At 43.2% G+C, this 21,184-nt stretch overlaps 1 protein-coding gene across 4 annotated transcripts in view; it reads right to left on the bottom strand.

The window, feature by feature from the left end:
* Agbl4 (AGBL carboxypeptidase 4) overlaps positions 1–21,184 on the bottom strand; it is a 1,287,504-nt gene that overhangs the window by 37,784 nt on the left and 1,228,536 nt on the right. For all 4 annotated transcript variants that reach the window (XM_074080185.1, XM_074080183.1, XM_074080187.1 and 1 more), the window contains one exon: positions 20,819–20,981. In XM_074080185.1, coding sequence (XP_073936286.1) covers positions 20,819–20,981 — 163 coding nt within the window. The remainder of the gene's footprint in view (positions 1–20,818; positions 20,982–21,184) is intronic.

The raw sequence follows: 21,184 nt of genomic DNA, 5'->3' as shown, positions 1-21,184 counted from the left end.
ATGTAAATATGTACAATGAAATGTATGAAACAATACCTGGGAGAATACAAGTCAAAAAGTAAATGTCATGCTCTAAGAACCTCAAACACAAAATTCTATGAACCAACCAACCAACCAATATTCTAGCCAGCAAACATTTTCCTGGTCAAACCTACCATCTGCAAGAAGGAGTTAATCATGGGCTACCACTTGGTGCCTCTTCTGTAACCCCGACTCTGATCTTAGCTCAACCTACAAGGTTCTCCATGCTCAGATTCCACCTTCTTCCCTTGCTATCTCCTTGCTTCTGGTCCCCTGTTCAGGGGTATATTCACAGTCTCTGTGACTCCTTCCCTTTGGGCCTTCAAGAGTGTTAATTGTGCAAAGAACACTAACATTTACAGTGACTAATCCCACAATACACCTGGCCTGGCAAGATGTTATTAATCAGCATTTTAATGAAACCTAATTACAACAGATGATGCCTCCCACCAGGTAAGGATAGCTATAGATGGGTGCCAATCACGAAGTCCCTGACTCTCCTGGAGTTTGCTCCAGTGCAGCAGTGGGGTTAACTCTGGAGGGACTGAAGGTTGCAGTGGTCGTCCAGCAGAGGGCCTTACTAACAATAAGGACTGGCCTGTCTCCCACTGCTAACACAAACACAATCAGGATAGGAGGTAAAGCTGGGCTTCTAATCCAAGAGGATTATTGCAATAGATCACCATCTCTTCCCAGGACTCTTGCGGCTGACATCTAATATCTTTCCTGATAAAACTGGGTTTCCCTATTTCCAAGTCTACTCCTGAGTCAGACATTGGTAAGACATTACAATCAAAAAAAAAAAAAAAAGAAAACTAAAAACAAACAAACAAACAAAAAAAACACCTGGTGTTTGGTTCCTTAACCCTTTACCTCTCCATTTACTCCTCCTTTTTTCTCTTCACAGCATTCAAGTATCCAGGGCCCCTCTCAAGCCCACCCTTTACTGGCATTTGATGGTTAAAAGTGTAGGCTGTGGAATTAGGTAGCTAAAGTAGGAAGTCTGATCCCCATTTATACCAACTCTGTGACCTTGGAAAAGTTAATTTATCTCTCTGACCTTCAGTGTCCTCATCAATCAAATGAGAACAAGAATCCTGTTCTATATTCTTCACATGGTTGTTTTGAGACTAAACTGGGAAAAATATCTAGTTTGGTACCTGCCACATAACAGATTGCCCTTCCTTAAGTTTTGCAACTTCACTTGAGAAGTCAGTAGATAGGAGAAGTTCTTGGTCCTTGCTGGTTGTTTCTTTCTTGGTCGGGAAATGAAGTATGGATGTCATAATGCTCCCAAAAATCATCCAAAGAAAAGTTCCTACTGGTCTAGGGTAAACTATCTCTTCCTATGTATACTATCCACTCCTGTTAATATAATAGTTTCCTCATGCTACTCTCTTCCTCAAGAGCCTTCTCTTCTCCTTATTGCCTATAAGCTAAAAATCAAGATTAGTGCTATGGCATTCAAGTCTACCTATGATCTCACACTGAAGAAAGTTTCCAACTTTAGCCTCTAAGTGTCCCTTGTATAATCCACTCCACACAGGCCAATTCCTTCACATGCCTAGTTCGGTCACTGAGTCCTTATTCATGAGAGTCACTCTGTAGAATACTATCCCTGTTTACCTCAAGACTGTAAGTTCCTTCACTGGATTGGAAGGATAGATGCTATTTTGTTCTGTTTTTAATCTCAGTATTACAGAGCTAAATATAATGGAAACTTCAATAAATATTTGTTAAATTGAACTAAACACCACCACTTGAAATCCTTCTTCTTTAAGGTCCAGAACAGATCTTTTTGAGTGATCTGATGTGGTTGAATTCATGCGCTGAAACCAAAAGGCCTGAGGCTAAATTAAGCTACAGCACTATGATGGTTAATTTAATGTGTCAACTTGACTGGGCTAAAGTGCACAGATACATGACCAAACATTATTCAGGATATTTCTGTGAGGGTGTTTTTGGGTGAAAGTAACATTTACACTGTTGGACTTTGAGCAAAGCAGATTGCCTTCAGTAACGTGATGGGCCTCGTGCAATCAGTTGAAGGCCTGAATAGAGCATAGACTGATTTCCCCCAAGCAGGAGGACATCCTGCAACAGATAGCCTTTGAACTTGAAATTCTTCAACATCAGTTCTTCCCTGGTCTTCAGTCTTCTAGCCCACCTTTGCTAACCTCCAGAATCACATACAGTAATTCCTTAAAATGAATCCTTCCCCCCTCAGTTCTAAAGAACTCCTTGGTTCTCAAGAACTCTATGCACCTTTTTCAGATTATTTTGCTCTGCTGAGCCTGTTTTTTAAACTGTGAAATGGGGATGATTATTTCTTCCTTACAAGGTTATTGTGATCTTCTCTGTATATGAAAGCACCTATATACTGTGCATACTTCACCTTGGGAAATTTTATTATTAAGGCCTCTCCCAACCACGAAATTGTCCCCAACTGTTCCAGTTGTCTTTGCTCTCTATTCCTTCCAAGGTCACAGAGCTGTTTAGGCACATATCACATCCCAACCCTCCCCCCACCCCCAACCCTCTGTCCTCTTTTTTAGCACCTAAGCATACTGCACAGGCCTGGTGGAGGAGGGGGAGGGACTCAGTAAAGACATCCGGTACTGGTACAGATGAACCTGGGAGCAGTTCTCAGAGCTGGAGAGGAGGCTGCTGTGCAGGATTCAGACATGGTGCTGCAGTCGACTGGGTTCTGAATTTAAATGCAACCCGTTGCTTTTTGTCTCGACAGGATAATAAAAAATCCTTAGATAATATATTATGGATGCAAAGGTGTAACACTGGCTCTCTGCTCTTCACCACCATCTGAATGTTTGAGAGGAGGGAGGGATGTCAGGGTCCTCAAGGAAATGGACCTTGAGAGGAGGGTGGTAGGTCAGAGCAGATGGCAAGTCCTCCCTGGAGCAGGGAGGGGCTATATGCCTCATAAGGCTAAGCCAGCACTTCCCACTCTTTCATGCCATGACTTTCAGAGAAAATGATGCTATTTATTTGCTCAGTGAAGGAAAAATGGAAAAAAAAAAAAAGGGACTTGGCTGGAGGTTATTAGCTCTGGGGCTTGGGCCACTCCAGTCCTAGTAAGATTGCAAAGGCTGAGTGATCAGTCCCTTGCTGCAACAGTAACCTAGTGAAGCCCTTGGGCTGGACTCTCTGTTAAGCATTCCTCCCTCAGCTGAGACACATAAGGACCTATGAGGTCCCCACAGGCACACTTGATGGAAAACTCAGCTGAGAGGCCTTTTTTGGCTCCCTCAAGCTCCACTGGGTCTTGCAGGTGCTGTCTTTCCCTGTGGACTGAGAACCTTGCAAATCTGATCATGTCATTCTTCAAAATGACTAGCACCTACATGCCTCAGTAGGCCCATAAAACAGGGACCCCACTCCTCTACCCTACCTCATCCCTTCACAGTCTCTCCCTTAATGATTTAAGCTATTTGTAAACAACATCTGTACCCTCCCCCGGTCTCCTGGGTCTGCACGTGGCTGGTATGACTGATCTGGGATAAACTCAGCTAAAAGGTAGGATTTCAGGCCAGCTTGGCTCCAGGCTCCAGGTGGGATTCAGGTCTGCCTTCCCTGCATTCATGCTTGGGTTGGGCTATGGTGGCAGTGGCGCCCTAGGACATGCTCATCTCTGGATGGATCATCAGAGTAGTCAGTGCCAAACCAAACTACATAGATAAATTGAACACCTGAGAAAGTTTTGGTAGTATCCTATTAGCCAAAGCAAGTCTCCTAGATATGCTAGATACTAGTGGGGCCAGGCATGGTACCCCACCCACACCCCTTCCCTACATTTTAAGCCCCAGACAGGTCCAGCTCCTAAACATGGCATGTTGTGTTATGTCTCTGGGCCTTGGCCTAGAATGTCCATTTTATTCTTGGCATTTTAGCTCAAGGACTCCTCCTCTGCAAAGCCATCAGAGTTATGCTCCTTCTTCCTCATGTACCTTGTATCCTTATGTGTCCTCACAGGATCCTCATATTCCTAGGAATGATTGCATATCAGCTTCTCCAGACTGTACTCTGGAATGCATGGGACTTACCTGACTTTGTTCTGGTTCCCCAACCCCTAGTATGGGGCCTGGCACAGAAGGAATGCCCAGAAACTTCTTAGTAAAACAACTGAATGAATAATTGAACCAATGAATGGCTTGCGTCTAGTCCTTCTGATTTCTATGTGCTCTCAACCTAGACCCCCTTCCTTCTGCATATGCTTTGACATTGGGCCTACTGGGGTACAGCACAAAACCCTATGTCTAGACTTAAGACACCTTAAACAAGGCCAAACGTTTTGACCCAACACCTGTACTTGTGATTGGATCTTGAGTTCCTTGCATATTTGGCCAGAAGAGGACATTGGAGACTTCCTTGTTCAACTTCTCCCAGGAAGGAAGCAGCAGTCATTAATTCCCAATGCCCAGCATGGGGCTTGGTACAAAATGGGTGCTTCATAAGTATTTGTTTTGCATTTTTCCCTCTAACACTTTAACTGATGGGAAAAATAAAAGCCCAAGGAGGAAAGTGAAGTGACTGAGACACCCTTTGTGTTTCTAGGAGACTGGATTCTAGCTCGGCTTTTCTGACTTCCAGGAGAACATTATCTAATGGCATTTTCTGAGGTCTTGTTTCTTGACACAGTCCTAAGATTACATGAGGCAAGTCTTTAATTATTTGTTCCAAATTTGTGTTAGATTATTGGTGGGCCCAACATGGATGAGTTAATGTTGCTTTAAAGTCATGAAAGAAAAAAACATGATGTGGCAGCAAGAGAGTGTCTTGGAGCTAATCTCCTAATGACCTCAAACATCAGTCAGTCTCCTCCCCAACCCCCACCACAACTCCCACCTTTTGGGGCCCTAGTAGTAAAGATTCTTGTCAATGTGTGTCATTAACCTGGGACATCTTAATCATAGGTGGTCAATCACTTATGATGGTGTGTTTTCAAATGGAACTACAAAGCTGGCCTGCACCACTAGCCATCACCTCTGAGGCTGTCTGCCCTTACAAAGACTCCAAGTTCAGGCACTTTGCCAACCTGGCATTTTAATATTCAGAGCACCACCATTCACGGTGGAACAGACACCGACCATAAAGTTCGACATTTTGAAGATTAAAGTGCTTTGAATTAGTCATGCACATGTGAAGTCATTGTTCCTTCTTGTCCTGCTCCAGAATCTAAAAATGATTTTCAACAGAACCAAGTAACTTTCCCTCAATAATTCCTTCTAGTGAAGAGCTATGAAAGAGTTTAGACCAAGTGAAAAACTCATCACTGGGAAAAAAGCCAAGGTGGAACAGAGGCAGGGTGAGCTGGCACTTTGGAAGAGGGCTCTGTTCTGTCAGAGCTGGGTGGTCTGCTGATTCCCCAGGAGCAGTGGAGGCTGGAGGACTGGGGATGGGTGGGAACAAGCAAGTCAGATCCTACAGGTAATCTACATGGTGCACAGGAGAAAGAGCAGGTGCTGTGGGATCACAAGGCTTTGCCCTGCACAAGATGTGTGACCCCCTGTGAGTGAATGTGGTGAGCCAACACTTCTTCACTTGCAAGAAACAAATGGTGACTATTTAATAAGGCTGTTATGAGAATTAAATAAGCTAATAAAGTATTCAGCACAGTGACTGACTGGCACATGGTAGGAAAACAGCAAATATTTTCCTTTTCTCAAGAGCTTCCCAACTTTCCAAGACTTAGACATCTTCCTCATACCTAAACACTGTGCATTCCCAGAATCCCAGAGAAATCCCCTTGCACATACTGTTACTGAAATGCTTTACCAAAAAGAAGTACACTTGGGATTTTGTAGTCTGCCCTCAGTGCAAACAAGTAGGAGCACATGGGCTTTATGGTTTTCTTATGAGAGAACTTGACAGAAGGATCCCTTTTGCTTTAAAGCTGGTCATCTGATTGAGTGTGTCTGTGTGGTGCTGTTTGTGAGTCTCTATCCAGGCAACCAGACAGCCTCCCAACCACCTACTCAGCAGATACCTAACTTAAGAGGATCCCCAAGAAGTGATCACAGAATTGCAATGTGTAATAATAGCTATGAGCCCTCACTAGAAGACAGTCAGAGTGTGAAGTATTTAACTTATATCAGCTCAGTTTGTCCTCATGAAAACTCTGAGGAAGTTTATCTCTATTTATCAGATAAGGAGTCTAGAGTTCAAAGAGGTGAAGAAGTTGCCCAAAGTCACACAGGACTTGAAATGGAAAACAGACTTGCCTGATTTCAGAAACTGGACTTCTAACCACTGAACCACTGGATCAGCTCAAATCCCTAAAGCCCTCGCCCTGGCCTGAGCCTGTGCTACCTGGTTGTCCTGGCTTTCTCTGCAGTGGGACTGAGAAAAATTATAGTCTCTGTGAGTGGTTGGGAGTATCCAGTCTGCCACGCCTGCATTACTGTAGCATTCAGCTAGACACAGACTGCTGCATGCTTGGACTGTGCGTTAGGACTGTGCCCTTGGCTCTCACCAGGGGACAATATGAGAGGCAGCCACATGACACTTGTGCTGGCATCTGCTGAAGGAACACTCACAAAGCCAGAGGCCACTGCCTCTGAGCTCTAAACACAGGTCCCTGGGTGAAATGTTTTCTTAAGAGCTCAGTACAGGGAGGTGCTTTGCATGGCTTTATTGTGCTATTTGCTTTTGATGCAATTTGCCACAAATGATAAATAAATGAGCAAACAAATAAAAGTAACAGGCCCATGGACACATTCATACACCAAGATGTCATTTGGGGACTTAGAACACAACTTCTTCTTCCCCACAAACCTTCCATGTAAGATACACTGGGAACAGAGACTCCCATTGACATTCAGATACCCTCTGGTTGTCCTTTAGCTCAGGTCACAGTCAGCCCTGATCAGACACTCAGACAAGAAGCCCCTGTGTCCTCCCCTTGGGGAAGCAGATGGTGAGACAGCTCTGAAAGTTCTTTCAAGGTGAAGGTCAAGTCCCAGTTTTCTGAAAAACTCAATAAATGGTATTCGAATCTGAATCTGACTTGTGGCACAAGGAGATGGGAAAACAGAGGAGAGAGGAAGGATTAGAAAAGAATGAAGAGGAAGGCCTTCCAACAAAGGCCTGCCAGCAGGTGAGGCTGAAAGGTCAGTGAGCAAGGGAAGGGAAGGCTGAGCCCCTGCAGTGGTCAGAGCCACCCTAGGTTCAGCACATCACCTTATTTAATCTTCACAATCAGTTAAGGAGTCAGAGCACTTAGCAACTCACTTAGTTATCTGAATGGTGAACACTAAGTTCAAATGTGGATTCTATTGCAAAACATTTCCACTATTTACCTTAAGAGAGGGAGTAAAAGAAAACAAAAGAAAAAAGAAGAGCTGAAGTAATGGTACAAGAGAATGGAGGTTAAGTTGGGGAGATGATAGCGGGGAAAGGTAATGGAGGGGTACACAGGGCTACTTGTGAAGAGGTGTGCGCATGTGAGAGAGAGAGAGAGAGAGAGAGAGAGAGAGAGAGAGAGAAAGTCAGAGACAGAGAGAATAGAAAGGTGAAAAGACAAAGGTAAAAGAGAAATGGAGAAAAGGAGAATAAGAGGGAGGGAAGAGGAATGAAAGGTGGGGAGAAGGGAAGCTCCTGCATCCTTCTGCAGAGAGAAACCTGGGATGTACTCCTCCCTCTTCCAGCTCCCACAAAGGTGGCCCAGGCCCCCCCAAAACCCAGACCTCACCCCAGACGAAGGACCTGGCTGCCTTCAGTCCTTTGCCTGAAAGGAGCCAACTCTCAGAGCCAGCCATGCACCCTGGGGGCAGGAGAGGGCGCCTCAACCTCAGGCAAGTGCAAAGAAGCTGCAGCTAGTGTCCCTGCAAGGCAGATGGCAGAGGGAAGGAACCCAGACTCTCAATAGTTCAATGGATTATCAACCCTCTGGCCAGCCCAGCATTTCTCCTATGGTTCCAGACCCTTGTGGGACATGGTTTGAATCAGCATTGAGCTGATTCAGGTCCTCCCTGGCTGCATCTACTGCAGCCCAGTACTTCCTCTGGGCCCTGTCCCTACTCTATTCCAGGTCTGTTTTCAGTCTTAAAGGGAAGCATGAATTCTCCCTATACCTTTTCCTCTTCCCCATCACCAAGAACCATCCCCTCTTGAGTAGAGTGGAATAGCTTTCAAACTCATTTCTTACCTACTATGCCATCTACCACATGAGGTAGGTACAAGAAGGAATGGGAAACTGAGGCAGAGGTGGACCACCAGCTGTTTGGGATCACATTATAAAATAAAAATCACAAGACTTTCCAGTTATTTTAAATTCTGTGAGGAGAACCCAAGTCTCTCAACTATTACATTATGTTTCCTTAACTCCAGACGCCTCACACATGAGTCTCCAACTGAGACTAAATGTCAAATCTTAGTCACCCTGAGCCCTGGCCTCTGTCACAGGTCTTGATCATTGACTGAGTCCTGAGATTGATCATTGCCTTTGTTCTGGCTTAAAAATAACAACAAACTTTTGAACAGTGCCCATGATAATGGAATCAGCCTCTATTGGGATATCTGTATTTCAAACACATAGTTAGGAATATTGCTAGTTAAGAGTCTTAAAAACCCCTTAAGAATCTTAAGAACTTTTCATGGAAGATTCCATAAAACCTACAATCCAAACAGATTTCATCTATTTTAATGACCCCAAAATTTATTCCTAAAACTTCACCTAATTTAGTACATGTTTAGCGATAGTAATAGTAATGTTATGGTATCATTTATTGAATGCCTACATGTTCCAGGTGATCTATTGGGAACTAGAGAATATTTTTCAATATTTCCATCTGCTAGAAATGACTCTATTGAGTTAAGGAGCGAATGATCACTGTGACAGATGGACAGACTTAGGCTCAGAGAGATCAGGTCACTTGTCCCAGGTCACAAAACTGGCAAAATAGCAGAATCAAGATTTGCACCCAAGTCAGCCTAGCTGCAAAGGCCAAGCTCTTTTTCATCCTATTATTTAACAAGGCCATCTGCTAGCTACATCTCAGCTATAAGCCCCTCAACCATATGGCTGGTTTCTTCAAAGATAATGTTTTTTTAGAGGGCACGAGGAGGATTTTATACCAGAACAGAGAAGTTCAAGCTTCTGGGAGTTGTTGCCCACTACCTATAAACTGTGTCACCTGACAGGCTTCCTTTTTCTGACGCTAAGTACTGTATTTCTGGTGCCTCAGTCAGGTCCTGGCTTAGGATGGGCACTCAGGGATAAAACCTCCCTCCCTCCTCTGACCCTCTGGTTCCTTATTTATAAAATAGACACAATAATATTCATCTTTCCATACAGTTGTGAGGACCAAATGACATGATGCTTCTGAATGCAATCTATATATACTGAGAAGTGCTGCCCAGAGCTTGGCTTTCTGAAGGAACTTTATAAGTAGCATAAATATTTTGCTTTGCACTGAAATCCATGCATCCCCTGTCTCCTCTCTCCTCTCCAGCAACTAGAGCAAAATCTGCATAGATTGAGAGCAGTGATCCTGACCCTTCCTCCCTCTAAGTTCCTTCTTGCAGCCTCCCAGCATGACTCCTACCTCCTGTCTCTTGAGACACATCAACAAGCCAAGCACGGCCACAACCCCAGCTAAAGAGCCCTGTCTCAGAAAGAGTTGGCAGCTGCCTCCTCTTATTGGCAGCACATTTATCATCTTGAGGAAAATATTGATGGATAAGAAACCCCAGACAGGCAGCGTGTCTCAGCTGGACATACAGCCTGAAGTGAGATTTAATGTGCTGGTTCCAGGTCTTTCTGGAAGAAAGAGAGGGTTGTTCTGTAGAGAATGGCCTGTGCCTCCAGGGGTCTGACAAGTCCTCGGGATGACTGTGTCCAGCACATAGTAGATGTTCAATAAATGTTGAGTTAAAACCAAATTCAGGCCTAGTGGATGAAGGCCCTTTGCCCAAACACTTCATTTTACAGATGGCACTGAGAAAGGGGAGCAGTTTACTCAAGATCACACAGAAAATCAGCAGCAGACATCAGATAACAAAGAACATGGCTCCTGAATCTCACATTCATTGTTGTCCTTTATACAGCAATGCTACTAGATTATTCTGTGACCAGATGGTATAATCTAAGAAACTGGATCTTGGTTCCATAAGGGAAAAGGGGGATCCTTTGACTTAATTTCAGTGCCAATCTTCCAGCGAACAGGCTCTTTTTCAAGACAAACACACACACACACACACACACACACACACACACACATATCAAGCTGGCATGTGTTAATGGCGAAATGCTGTGACATTAGTTTGTAGTGCGCTCACCCATCTCCAGCTCACCCCATCCAATCTTCCCTCCCCACTCCTGCCAGGGAAGGTATTCTCCCTGTAGCACTGGTGTGGCTGCTGATCACCCCTGCTAGCTGGTTCCCATAGCCCTCTACTGTCTCATCATCTCTCACTCCCTAACTTGTTCCTAAGGCTCAGATGCATTCAAAGGAGGGACACAGCTCTCTTAACGCTCAGGGCTTCACCCATGCTTCTCTCTGCCTACGAGGCCTTTTCTCCCTTCTCGTCCTTTTAGACCAGGCCTACGTGATGGTGCTTCCTTGCCGCATCTACTCCCACTCCTGGTACTCCCAAGGCCAGGAGATGCTCTTTCTTTCTACCCCTGTGCTCCCCTCTGCTGCTACTCTGTTCTGAGGTCATTCATCAGCCTATCTCCACCATAATGGGAACCTCTCCAGGCAGAGACCATGACTACCCAACTCTGAATTTCCAGAAACCAAAACAGAGCCTGGCATGAAGTAGGTGCTCAGTGAGTACAGCCCTGAGTTCTAGACCCTTCCTGTCATCATTTTCCATATAGAGGTTCAGAATGGAGCTGCCTCCTACTGGCTCTTGTTTTGAACTCCAGGGCCACATGGAAAGGGCCTACACCTTCTGCTCCATTAATACCTCTCTAGAGATTTGACCAAATATTTAGCTCCCAACATACATATGCCACCTTTCCAAGGAAATTATCCCAATGTCTTTACCAGGTCCTCACAGGTCATAGCATTGGAAAAGCAACCAACCATTCTGGTTTGCCCATATCTGTCCTGATTTTAGCACTTGAAAGCTTCCTATCCCAGGACACCTTCAGTCTCAGGAACACTAGAGAGTTAGTAAAATTAGCTTGTGTTCCTTTTCCATTCTGCTTCTTCAGGACCCACTCACTACTTTATCAATGCTTGGCATAGGTTGGGGGCCAGAAAAGAACACAGAGCTCCAGAGGTTGAGGACAATAGCAGGGGTAAGAATGGCTAGCCCTTCTTGCTCCCAAATATGCTTCTGTCTATGCAGCCAATGTCAGTATCAGTTTTGGCAGGAGGATAGTATATGGCAGATGTGGGGGTTTGACACAACACCTTATTGGTCAATACTGAATTTACTAGTGTCAATTAAGATGTCAAAATACATAGGAAACTTCATTTCCCCAAATCTCTTCTTCTAAAGCTGCTTTTATTTTACTCTAAAGGCAGAAATTATTCAATACCATTGTCCTAAATATCACCTAAGCCAACCCCTTCCCCCCCCCATACACACATGTTTTAAGCATTCACTCATTCAACAATGAGTTATAAAAGCCTACAGTATGGTAGAAAGTCCCTTTAGCTGTCCTTTGACTGATTTAAATTAAGCCCAAACCTGTAACTGATGAAATGGATCTTGGGTAAAGTCCTCTCACTTTGGGGGCTCTCCCCACATTTGTACAGCAAGAAGGTGAAAACACAAATAATTGTGTGCACAAGTGAGCCTGAATATAGATAAATGGGTTTGAGTTGCTTAAGGATCAGCCAGGATTTCTCCTGTACAGGAGCTAACAACCGCAATCCTGAAACAATATCAAATCTATCAGCAACTTGGTTTCTATGGAGCCTTGTAGTACTGCTAGTGAAGGCTGGCAGTTATCACTATAAAGTAACTTTACAACTTTGTAATTTGTAGCTCTCTGCTGACAGTAATATTAACAGCATTTCGAATTATGGCTATAAACTTGACAACAGCAGATAAAACCCTTAGAAACCTCATTTTGGGGGATGAGGGAGGCTGGGGGAAGGTAATGACATTTTGGTTTTTCAGGCCAGGCAGGAAGCATTCAGAAATCAGGTTACACTTTGATCTAGGGATGGGAGGTAGTAGGACCAAGGTTGGGGCCACAAAAGCAAGGCAGCTTGGCCAGGTGCCATAGAGAAATGGTCTGTGTGGCATCCAGCAGAACTCTGTCTGGGTAACTGGAGATGGCAGACAGGTCAATGGTATAGGGAGGTGTTACAGAGAATGTTTCCAGGAGCTAGAGGAGTATAAAAACTGGCTGTGAATCCCAACTTCTGTGTGGCTCAGAAAAAGTTCTTGTCCTTCAGGAAATGGAGAGAAACATGGGCTGACTGCAGAGCAGGGAAGAAGGTAAGATGAAAGCCTGCCAGAGAGACTTTGAGCTGGACCAATCTGAATTTATATTCCTGCTCTACTACTTGGTAGATGTGCAGCCCTGGCCATGTTATTTAATTTTTCTAAGCTTCAGTTTCCCTACTTCTGTCTCAAAGGCTCAAATCAAATGCTCCTTAGCTCCATCCATCCATTCATCTACCTACCTACCTATCTACCTACCTATTGATTTGGAAATAAATGTGAAGATCATATCATTTCATCTTCTAATTTAAAGGTAGGAAAATTAGTACCCAGAGCAAGGAACAGACTCTTTAAACCCATGTGACAAGTTGTAGGCAAAGCCAATGCTCCAATGCAGGGACCTTGGCTCTTTTCATGAAGTACATTCTCACCATTAGTATTGTTATTATTATTCATTCATTCATTCACTCAACTAGTTGGTAAGTAAATATTCACATTTAAAAATCAAACTCCAGTCTTTATCTGCAGAGAGGACAAAAAAAAATCAACAGACTCTAGTACAGTTTAGCCTTCTGTTTTCCAAATCCTCTGATCACAGCTTGCATTTATTTATTTATTTATTTATTTATTTATTTATTTATTTATTTTGCTTATGAATCTTAACAAAGGCATGACAAATAAGAACTGGGAAGTACCTAGGTGGTATCTTTAGATACAAACCAATATGTCAGAACTGACTACCTTCTATTCTGTCTACCTAAAAAGTAAAATCTGGCTGGTAACTCCTCTGAGCAGAACAAATCACAGAACTTATTGCCCTGTTAGAAGGTCAAGTGGACTAGCAGAGTCTGGCTGAGGCTTTCTTCTCCTTCATGCATCTATTAATTTGCATTCACTGAAGGTTACATAAGATTAGGCTTTAGTTGCAGAGGTGAAGTAACTTAATCAAGGTCACACAGGCTTACAAGGGGAGCACAGGGCAAAAAGCCACATTGGAACTGGATGCATTTATCCACGTCAGCTGGTATCCAGCACCAGGAATGTGGGTATCTGAGGAGCTCATCTGGAATTGTCCATGCCATCCCCTGGGAGCTCTGGTCACCTATGTCCTGCCCTGCCCCTTTCCTCCTCTTCCCCATCCTGTTCAACCTCAGAGGACTGAAGAGCCACTGTTAGCCAGTTGGGGGGAAGTCAAGAAAACAGAAGTCAGGTAGACATCACCTCCTCAGCCACTATTTGAGATAGGCCTGAGCTACAGGATGGGAAAGATTTTTCTTTGAAGAGGTTTGATGTTTTTGATTGGACCAGACATAGTAATTGCTCAGCTGAGACGGTTTTGTGACTAGAATTAATTAAAGAACTTTTAATTTCCTGAGAGTGAATGAAACCTCACGGGGCCTGCCAGAACATTTGTATCTTTAGATATATAATCTATAGCCATCTATCTACAAAGTCAATGGGAGACAAACAATAAATCTGTTTCACAATTGTACCTTGTTAGTACTGCACATTCAAGGTTTCTGTTCCATTTTTCATACATCTTTCTCCTCTTCGTGGCCTGGCTCTGCCTGTTTTTATTGATCACTGGCTGTTTCTGGCCCAATCCCAGCTATGCTCCAATGTTTGAACAGAGAATCCTTTCCCTGACATCTGGGCTCTCCTTCATTTCTCCCTGTGCCAGGAAGGCTGCTCCACCCCTTCCCCTGCCTGTACCCACTTCACCCTGGAGATCTGAGCTCTAGTTTCTCTTTTTTTTTCTTTATTCGTTTATTCATATGTGCATATATTGTTTGGGCCATGTCTCCCCCTGCCCTCCTCTGCCCTCTCCCTCTCCTACTCTCACTCCCACCACCCAGGCTGAGTTAGATAACTCCCACTGTTTCTCCAACCAGCAGAGCATTTATCCCTTTGTGACACTGTTGTCTCTTTCATCCTTCCTCCCCGTGAAATTGTCTTCCTATAGGCAGGAACCATGCCTTACTCATTTGTCTCTTTCTCGTGTCTAATGAGTTTTGTTGGGTAGATGAGTAAATAAATGTCTTCAATGTCTGATATATGTTCCAAAGGTCCCAATACAATAGATAGAGTAGGATCTGAACTGAGAGCAATTCAATTAACTGGCTCGGAATCCCAGCGTCTTCTCTTGGCAGCCATACCATTCTCCCAGAGCCAGTATTATCTGATTTCAACATTGCCACAGCTACAATCCTGGGTGGAAACTGATCCACTCAGGACTCGAGGTCTCTGTTTGCAATGTTTTTGTCATCCATTATGTCAAAGAGCTATTTCCTCTTGGCCTGTAACCAGATCATAAACAAAGGCCAGAGAAGCTCTGGGGTTCTTTACGAGTCCAGTTTAGCCTTCTCTCTCTCTCTCTCTCTCCTTAAACCGTTTTAGCAAAGCATATTTATTGCTTGGCAGGCCAGTAAAATGTAAATAGGATTTGCTGAAGAATGGTCCAAATTTTCCAGGAATCTATCATGTCACAACAACAACACAACCAATAAATGATAGAAGAGAAAAGCAAAAGAACTAATATTTAATAGCACCAAGTATGTGCTCAGTGATTCATCTATTCATAAAACAAGGATTTTTCCCCTGTAACCCTCACAACAACCCTGAGTAAAAAATAATTATTACCCTAATTTTAAAGATGAAGAAACTGAAGTTCAGAGTGGTTAAACAACTGGGATAGGACCCTCAGCAAGAATGATATAAAGCAGGACTCTGACACGGAAGCTGTATTCCTGCCATAACATGGGCAGGCGAGAGTTCTAGAAGCCTATGAGGATGCCCTTCTATTAAGTGCTATTGAAAGATATGGTCTCTTTCTCAAGTGCTGTTGAAAGATATGGTCTCTTTCTCAAAAAATAGACTCTGCCTATTTACTTTTTAGATCATTATGGGCTTTTCTTGAAGCTAATCCATGGGCCCCCACAATTAAGAAATAAAGAACCCTTAAACTAAAAGAATGAAAGTACCTGTTGACTTGGTCTGATCAGCTGTCTAGAACACTTTTTATTGATTTTCATTATTAGATTAGAAACTCTTATGTCCACAGAATCACTGAATCTTAAGGCTCACAGCTTCTTGATACAAATTTACCTACGTGTGGAATTACATAACTTAGATTTGATTCAGAAAAATCTTTCGAATGTCGGAGCTAGAAGGGATTAGAATAATGATTAAGTCCACACATAATTTTATTTCATGACAACTCTAATTGGTAGGAAGTATTTGACCTTGAGCCTAGGAAAAGGGCCAAGTCTTACTTAAGGACATCCAGTAATAGTGGTGCAGTCAGGATTCAAATCCCATGGATGGCTTCAAACATGGATCATTGGGTTGAAGACTCAAGAAACAGAAGGAAAGCTGTGTGGTCTGCATGGGGTTGAGGAAGATGAGACAGGAACGTTTGTTGAGTGTCCACCCAGTGCCAGAGAGGACCAGGGGACTGCAGATATGGTGCATCACTTCACTTTTCTAATAGCCCTGCAACATGAGTGTGATTTTTATTTTACAAATGGTAAAATGGGCTCAGAGTGGTGGGATAACAAACCAAGGTTACACAGCTAGGTAAGCATAAATGACTGTTTATTGCTCTATTTTTTAATGTGGTAGAAAAGGGAAGTCAGAGATCAAGGCTCAGATCATGTTTAGCTAGCGTTTTTCTGGGGAGGAAAAATGAAATGATATACATATGTTCTGGCCTATGGAAAGGTGAATGCTATTCCAGATCTGGGTGAAATATCCCCCCAGATTCCCCACCTTCCCAATCCTTCCCTGGTCTTATCCAGCACCCTCTAGTTAACTAATCTGGCCTCAGTGTATCCTGATTCCTAGGAAGAGGCCACCCTGGATGACAGATAGAAAACTCCATTACAGGAAATACCTATCTCCCCACTGTGTACCAGATAGCATTTTGTGGTGACCCCACCAATGCCCCATGAATCCTACAATAAAATCACTGGTCTCTTCTCTAAGCATTATCTACTGTCTTTGACATAAATTCTGGGTCTTATTCACATTCATATAACCCTTTTCAATGTTTTGACCAATAGTTACTTAATCTTAGTTCCTATATACTCATATATGTTTTTTCCTTTAGCCTTATCACAACTCAGGGAGGTGAAATATTAGTCTGCCTGTTAAAGATTATGAAACTGAGGCCAGTGAGGTCATGTAGCTTGCTCAAAGTAGCCCATCTACTAAGTGGTTGAGCCAAGAGTCAAATCCAGATATGTCTAAATCTAAAGTCAGTTCTCTGCATAACGCCATACTTTTTCTTGAAAATCTCTGATTGCCACAGCAGAAGTTAGAAAATATGAATGTCCTCAGTCACTTTGCAAAGGTGCAGAAGTTCACCTCAGATAGGCTGGAGGACTCACTGCAGGGCGCTCTCTGGGCTGAGACTGGTGCTGTCATCATAGTCAGGTCTCCTGACTCCCAGTCTAGAGGACACTTCCTCCCAGACCATATTGTCACTCCCATCAGACCATGTAATTTCTTTTTCTGATTGGGACATGGAGCCAGCAGCCAACAAAGATCACAATCTGTCTGCCTCAAGTCTCCCTCTATTATGAGATAGATGAGAGTTTTTGAAAAATGTATTTCAAACAGGAAGCAGGTAAAATCACCCTGTGTGAGCTGAATTAACTTGTGCATTTCTGGTGCAACTCCAGTTTCCTTTTCCCATTCTCTGTATGACAGCACACAAAACGGTAGCTCCCACAGCATCATGGCCTGCTTAGTGGGTGCACAGCCTCTCCATTCACCCTTGATTCCTTACAATCAACAGCTCCTGTGTCCCACTGCCATCCCCATCCACAAAGTTCCCCATTCTTCTCAGTCCCACATTCTAAATATCCCACAACCACCCACCCTATTCTAGTCCTGAACCATCTCCACCTGGATCATCCTAACAGCTTCCTAACACATGTCCCTGCCAGCAGTGTAAGCTTCTCAATCTATCATTTCCAGTGTATCCAGATAGGTTCCCACTCCTATTTAAAAACTGCTTCTAAGCTGGGTGTGGTGGCATGTACCTGTGATCCCAGATATTGGGAAGCATAGGTAAGAGGATAGTGGTCTCAAACAGGCCCTGAGTAAAAATGTAAGACTCTATCTGAAAAATAACTAAAGCAAAAAAGGCTGAAGATGCAGCTCAAGGGGTAGAGCACCTGCTCAGCAAGTGCCAGGCCTGGAGTTCAACCCCCCAGTACCACCAAAACTCAAACAAAATAGAAGAAAAAAAAAAAAAAAACCTTCTACTGCTCTTTATTATCTTCATAGTCACACTAAATTTTTTTTTACAACTGGCCATTTCAGATATCCATCCCCTAATTTCACTGGACTAATTTCTACTCAGGTTAGATGTCTTTTCCCTTTTTTGTCTCCACAAGTAAAATGGAATCCCTTTGAGTCAGGAACCATGTCTTCTTGTTCAGTACATTACCACAGGTGCCTTGTATGATTCCTGGCATATACTAATGTGCCTTTACTTTTGATGAGTAAGAATTGGGAATCAAGGGGCAGAAACCCTGGACTTGGGCTAAGGAGGAATATTCTACCAAAAACACATTTACTTTCATCACAAAACTGTGTCAGAGGTGTTAAGAACGGATAGGCAAATCCATCAAATTGGACATCAGAAAACAATGACAAACCAAGTGCAGACCTCTTCCACAGGGACCCATGTCTCATTGTGAATGTAGCTGCAGAATCCTCTATGCAATACAAGCTCAAACTCTTCTTCCAGGCAACTCCCTCTATCTCCTTTGCCACAATATTACAGGAGAGCAAAGCAGGTATAGTATGGAATTGACTCATGCATGTATTAAGGAATTAGGGGATACTGGAGAAGTCATAGGCAAGATATTGAACTGGGAGGAGGAGGAGGCAGAAAGAGGCAGAGTGGCATATAAGAGATGGGCAGGGCTTTGGAAATCACAGCTATTCTGCCTCAGAGCAGATCCTGCTACCTTGACCTTGCTACGCCAAGTAGGTATTAAAGCAGACTTCAAGATGATTACCTCAATCTTGGTGACTGGGGGGAGAGGACTCAGTTCTTATCATCTTTCCAGTGTTCTACAGGGTTTGGAAAACTGATCTAACACCTGACCTTCCCCTTGCTAGCTCTTTCTTCTGAGGTTATCACCCTGCTTTCAGCAAAGCAACTGGGAGCCACCAAGCTACAGGGAGCTGGGCACATGTAATCCTAAGGCATGCCTCCACAGAAAAAGATGGTTTCCTGCATAGGATATGGTAGAACCTCCAAAAACACTCACCAAGGGTTGGAGAAATAGGAGCACTTTCACTTCTGGTGAGGGAGAATTATTCATATAGTGGGCCTTCCATACCGATAGTGGGCTCTGCATCTGAGGACTCAGCCAATCATGGATAGAAAATATTCAAAAAATGTATCTTTACTGCACGTGTACAATTTTCTTGTCATTATTCCCTAAACAATATACCAGAGTAACTGTTTACATAACATTTATGTTGCATTAGGTATTATAAGTTTTTAGAGATGATTTAAATGATACAGGAGGATGTATGCAGGCTATATGCACATACTACACCACTTGATACAAGAGATTAAAGCATTTGAGGATTTTAGTACCCATGGGGGTCCAGGAATCAATCTCCCAGGATACCGAAGGACAACTGTGTATAAAATTTGTTTTAACCTTTTCCTTTTCCCTCATCAACTATAATTCTTTCTCTGAGAAAACTAATGGGTTGGGAAAGGAGAAAAGGATCAATCTAAAAACCAAAGGCTATACCTGAAGGAATGCGTGTCAGGTTATTATAAATGCACCTGCACACCCATGTTTATTGTAGCACTATTCACAGTTGCCAAGCTATGGAACCAGCCAGGATGCCCCACTACAGACAAATGGATTAAGAAAATGTGGTATTTATACACAATGGAATTTTATTCAGCCACAAAGACGACTGAAATTTTGTCATTCACAAGTAAATGGATGGAACTGGAGAACATCATCTTAAGCAAAGTTTGCCAGGCTCAGAAGGCCAAAAATTGCATGTTCTCCCTCATATGTGGATTACAGACCTAAAACAAATGCAGTAATATTATTGGACATGGGTCACACACTATGGGAAGAATACACACAGAAGGGATAAGGAATGTGGTAGATGTGCACACTGTAGAGGAGCTAATATAGTAATCTTAAACTTGCAGAGGTCACAATGGGGAAGTAGTGAAGAGGTCTGGCAGAGAGGAATCAGTGTGGACTGAAATACACATGTACATGGAATCAGTACTAGGAATCTCTGTATAGCTATCTTTATCTCAAACTAGCAAAACGCTATGTCTTTCTTATTACCTCTTTTGTTTTCTCCTTAACAAAATCAGAGAACAGGAGGGTGGAACAGGTTCTGCATGGAAGTGGGGTGGGTCGGGGGGAGAGGTGGCCCAAACAATGTATACACATATGAGTAAATGTAAAAATGATAAATAAATAAATAAATAAATAAACCAAAGGCTAAATGAAAGCAGACCATATCATAATCTGTCACTGCCCTGATACAGTGACTTTGAAATTAAGATCAACATTCAGGAAGCTAGAATTACTAAATAATCTCTTTAAAAAAATCAAGCAAGTTAGAAAGTAACCCCTAATTTCATCATGTCAAGATTAGGAATTTTCAGAGAAATTTTGTGAAAAAACTAGGAGGAAAATCAATTTGTCAAAAAGAAATATGACGGCAGAGAGACAGATGTAGAGGATGACAAGAGAAACACAGGGAAAATGGAGAATAAGCAGAGAGGGGAGAGAGAGCAAAGTAGGAAGGGAAGAAGAGAGAAAAGAGTAAGGAGGGGAGGAAATAGAGGGAGAAAACCATTGGACAAGTAAGGAAGAAGGGGGGAAAACAAGAAAAAGGAAAATAGAGAGCAGAGAGAGAAAAAAGTGAGAGACCAAAAGCCCAAGAAACACAATAAAGATGAAAAGAGAAAATACTTTTATGTGTTTAGGGTTAGAAGGAGTAGTCAAGGTCATCCAGCTCTTCTTCAACAACCCTGGCATGTCACATCCAGTCTACTACTTGCATACCTTATATGACAGAGGAAGACTCACTGCCTCGTGAGAGAGGGGAGGGGAAAGAAAGATAAAGCAGCAGAGAAAGAGAGAGCAGGACCCCATGGGTCCAGAAGACCTGAGGAAGACTTGGAACTTGGAGGTAGCAGTTGGAGGAATATCCACATGAAGGGCATATGAAAGGCAGGGGTGAACAGGACAGCCCAAAGTTGCACCAGCAGAACCCGCCACCTCAATCTTCAACCCAGAGTTTAGCCCTGTCCTGATCTGGGGCCAGACTCCTGACCCGCCTAGTAAATCCTTCCAGAGTTGATCCTCCTGCTGGATAAAAACTGGCCCAGGGCTGAGTGGGAATCTGACAAGGATACAGGCTTCTTCAGTGTAGGGAACAGCAGCCGTGGTGCCACCAATGATGTAGCTGTAGAAGGAGACTTCTAGGGTATAGCAATAGGAGGTATGGTCCAGGAGCCCACCAAGGAAGCGCCGGCCAGTTCCTGCTTTCACAGCATCCCTGTTGAAGGATGTGCTGGACTGTGAGAGATAAAGTAGAGAGGAGAAAGTCAGGGCTGGCACCTGCTGACTATTATATCTCAAGCAAATCATTCAAAACTTTCGATCTCAATTCCTCATCTGAAAAGTGAGATCTTAATCCCACATCTCAGATTTATTATGAGGATGGATTGAATAAACAAACATAATTAAATGAAAGTATCCAGTTCTTGGGGCACAGTGAC

Source organism: Castor canadensis, chromosome 7, assembly GCF_047511655.1.
Source record: "Castor canadensis chromosome 7, mCasCan1.hap1v2, whole genome shotgun sequence".
Lineage (NCBI taxonomy): Eukaryota > Metazoa > Chordata > Mammalia > Rodentia > Castoridae > Castor > Castor canadensis.
The sequence above is the reverse complement of the archived record's forward strand: the minus strand, read 5'-3'. Positions and strand labels throughout refer to the sequence as shown.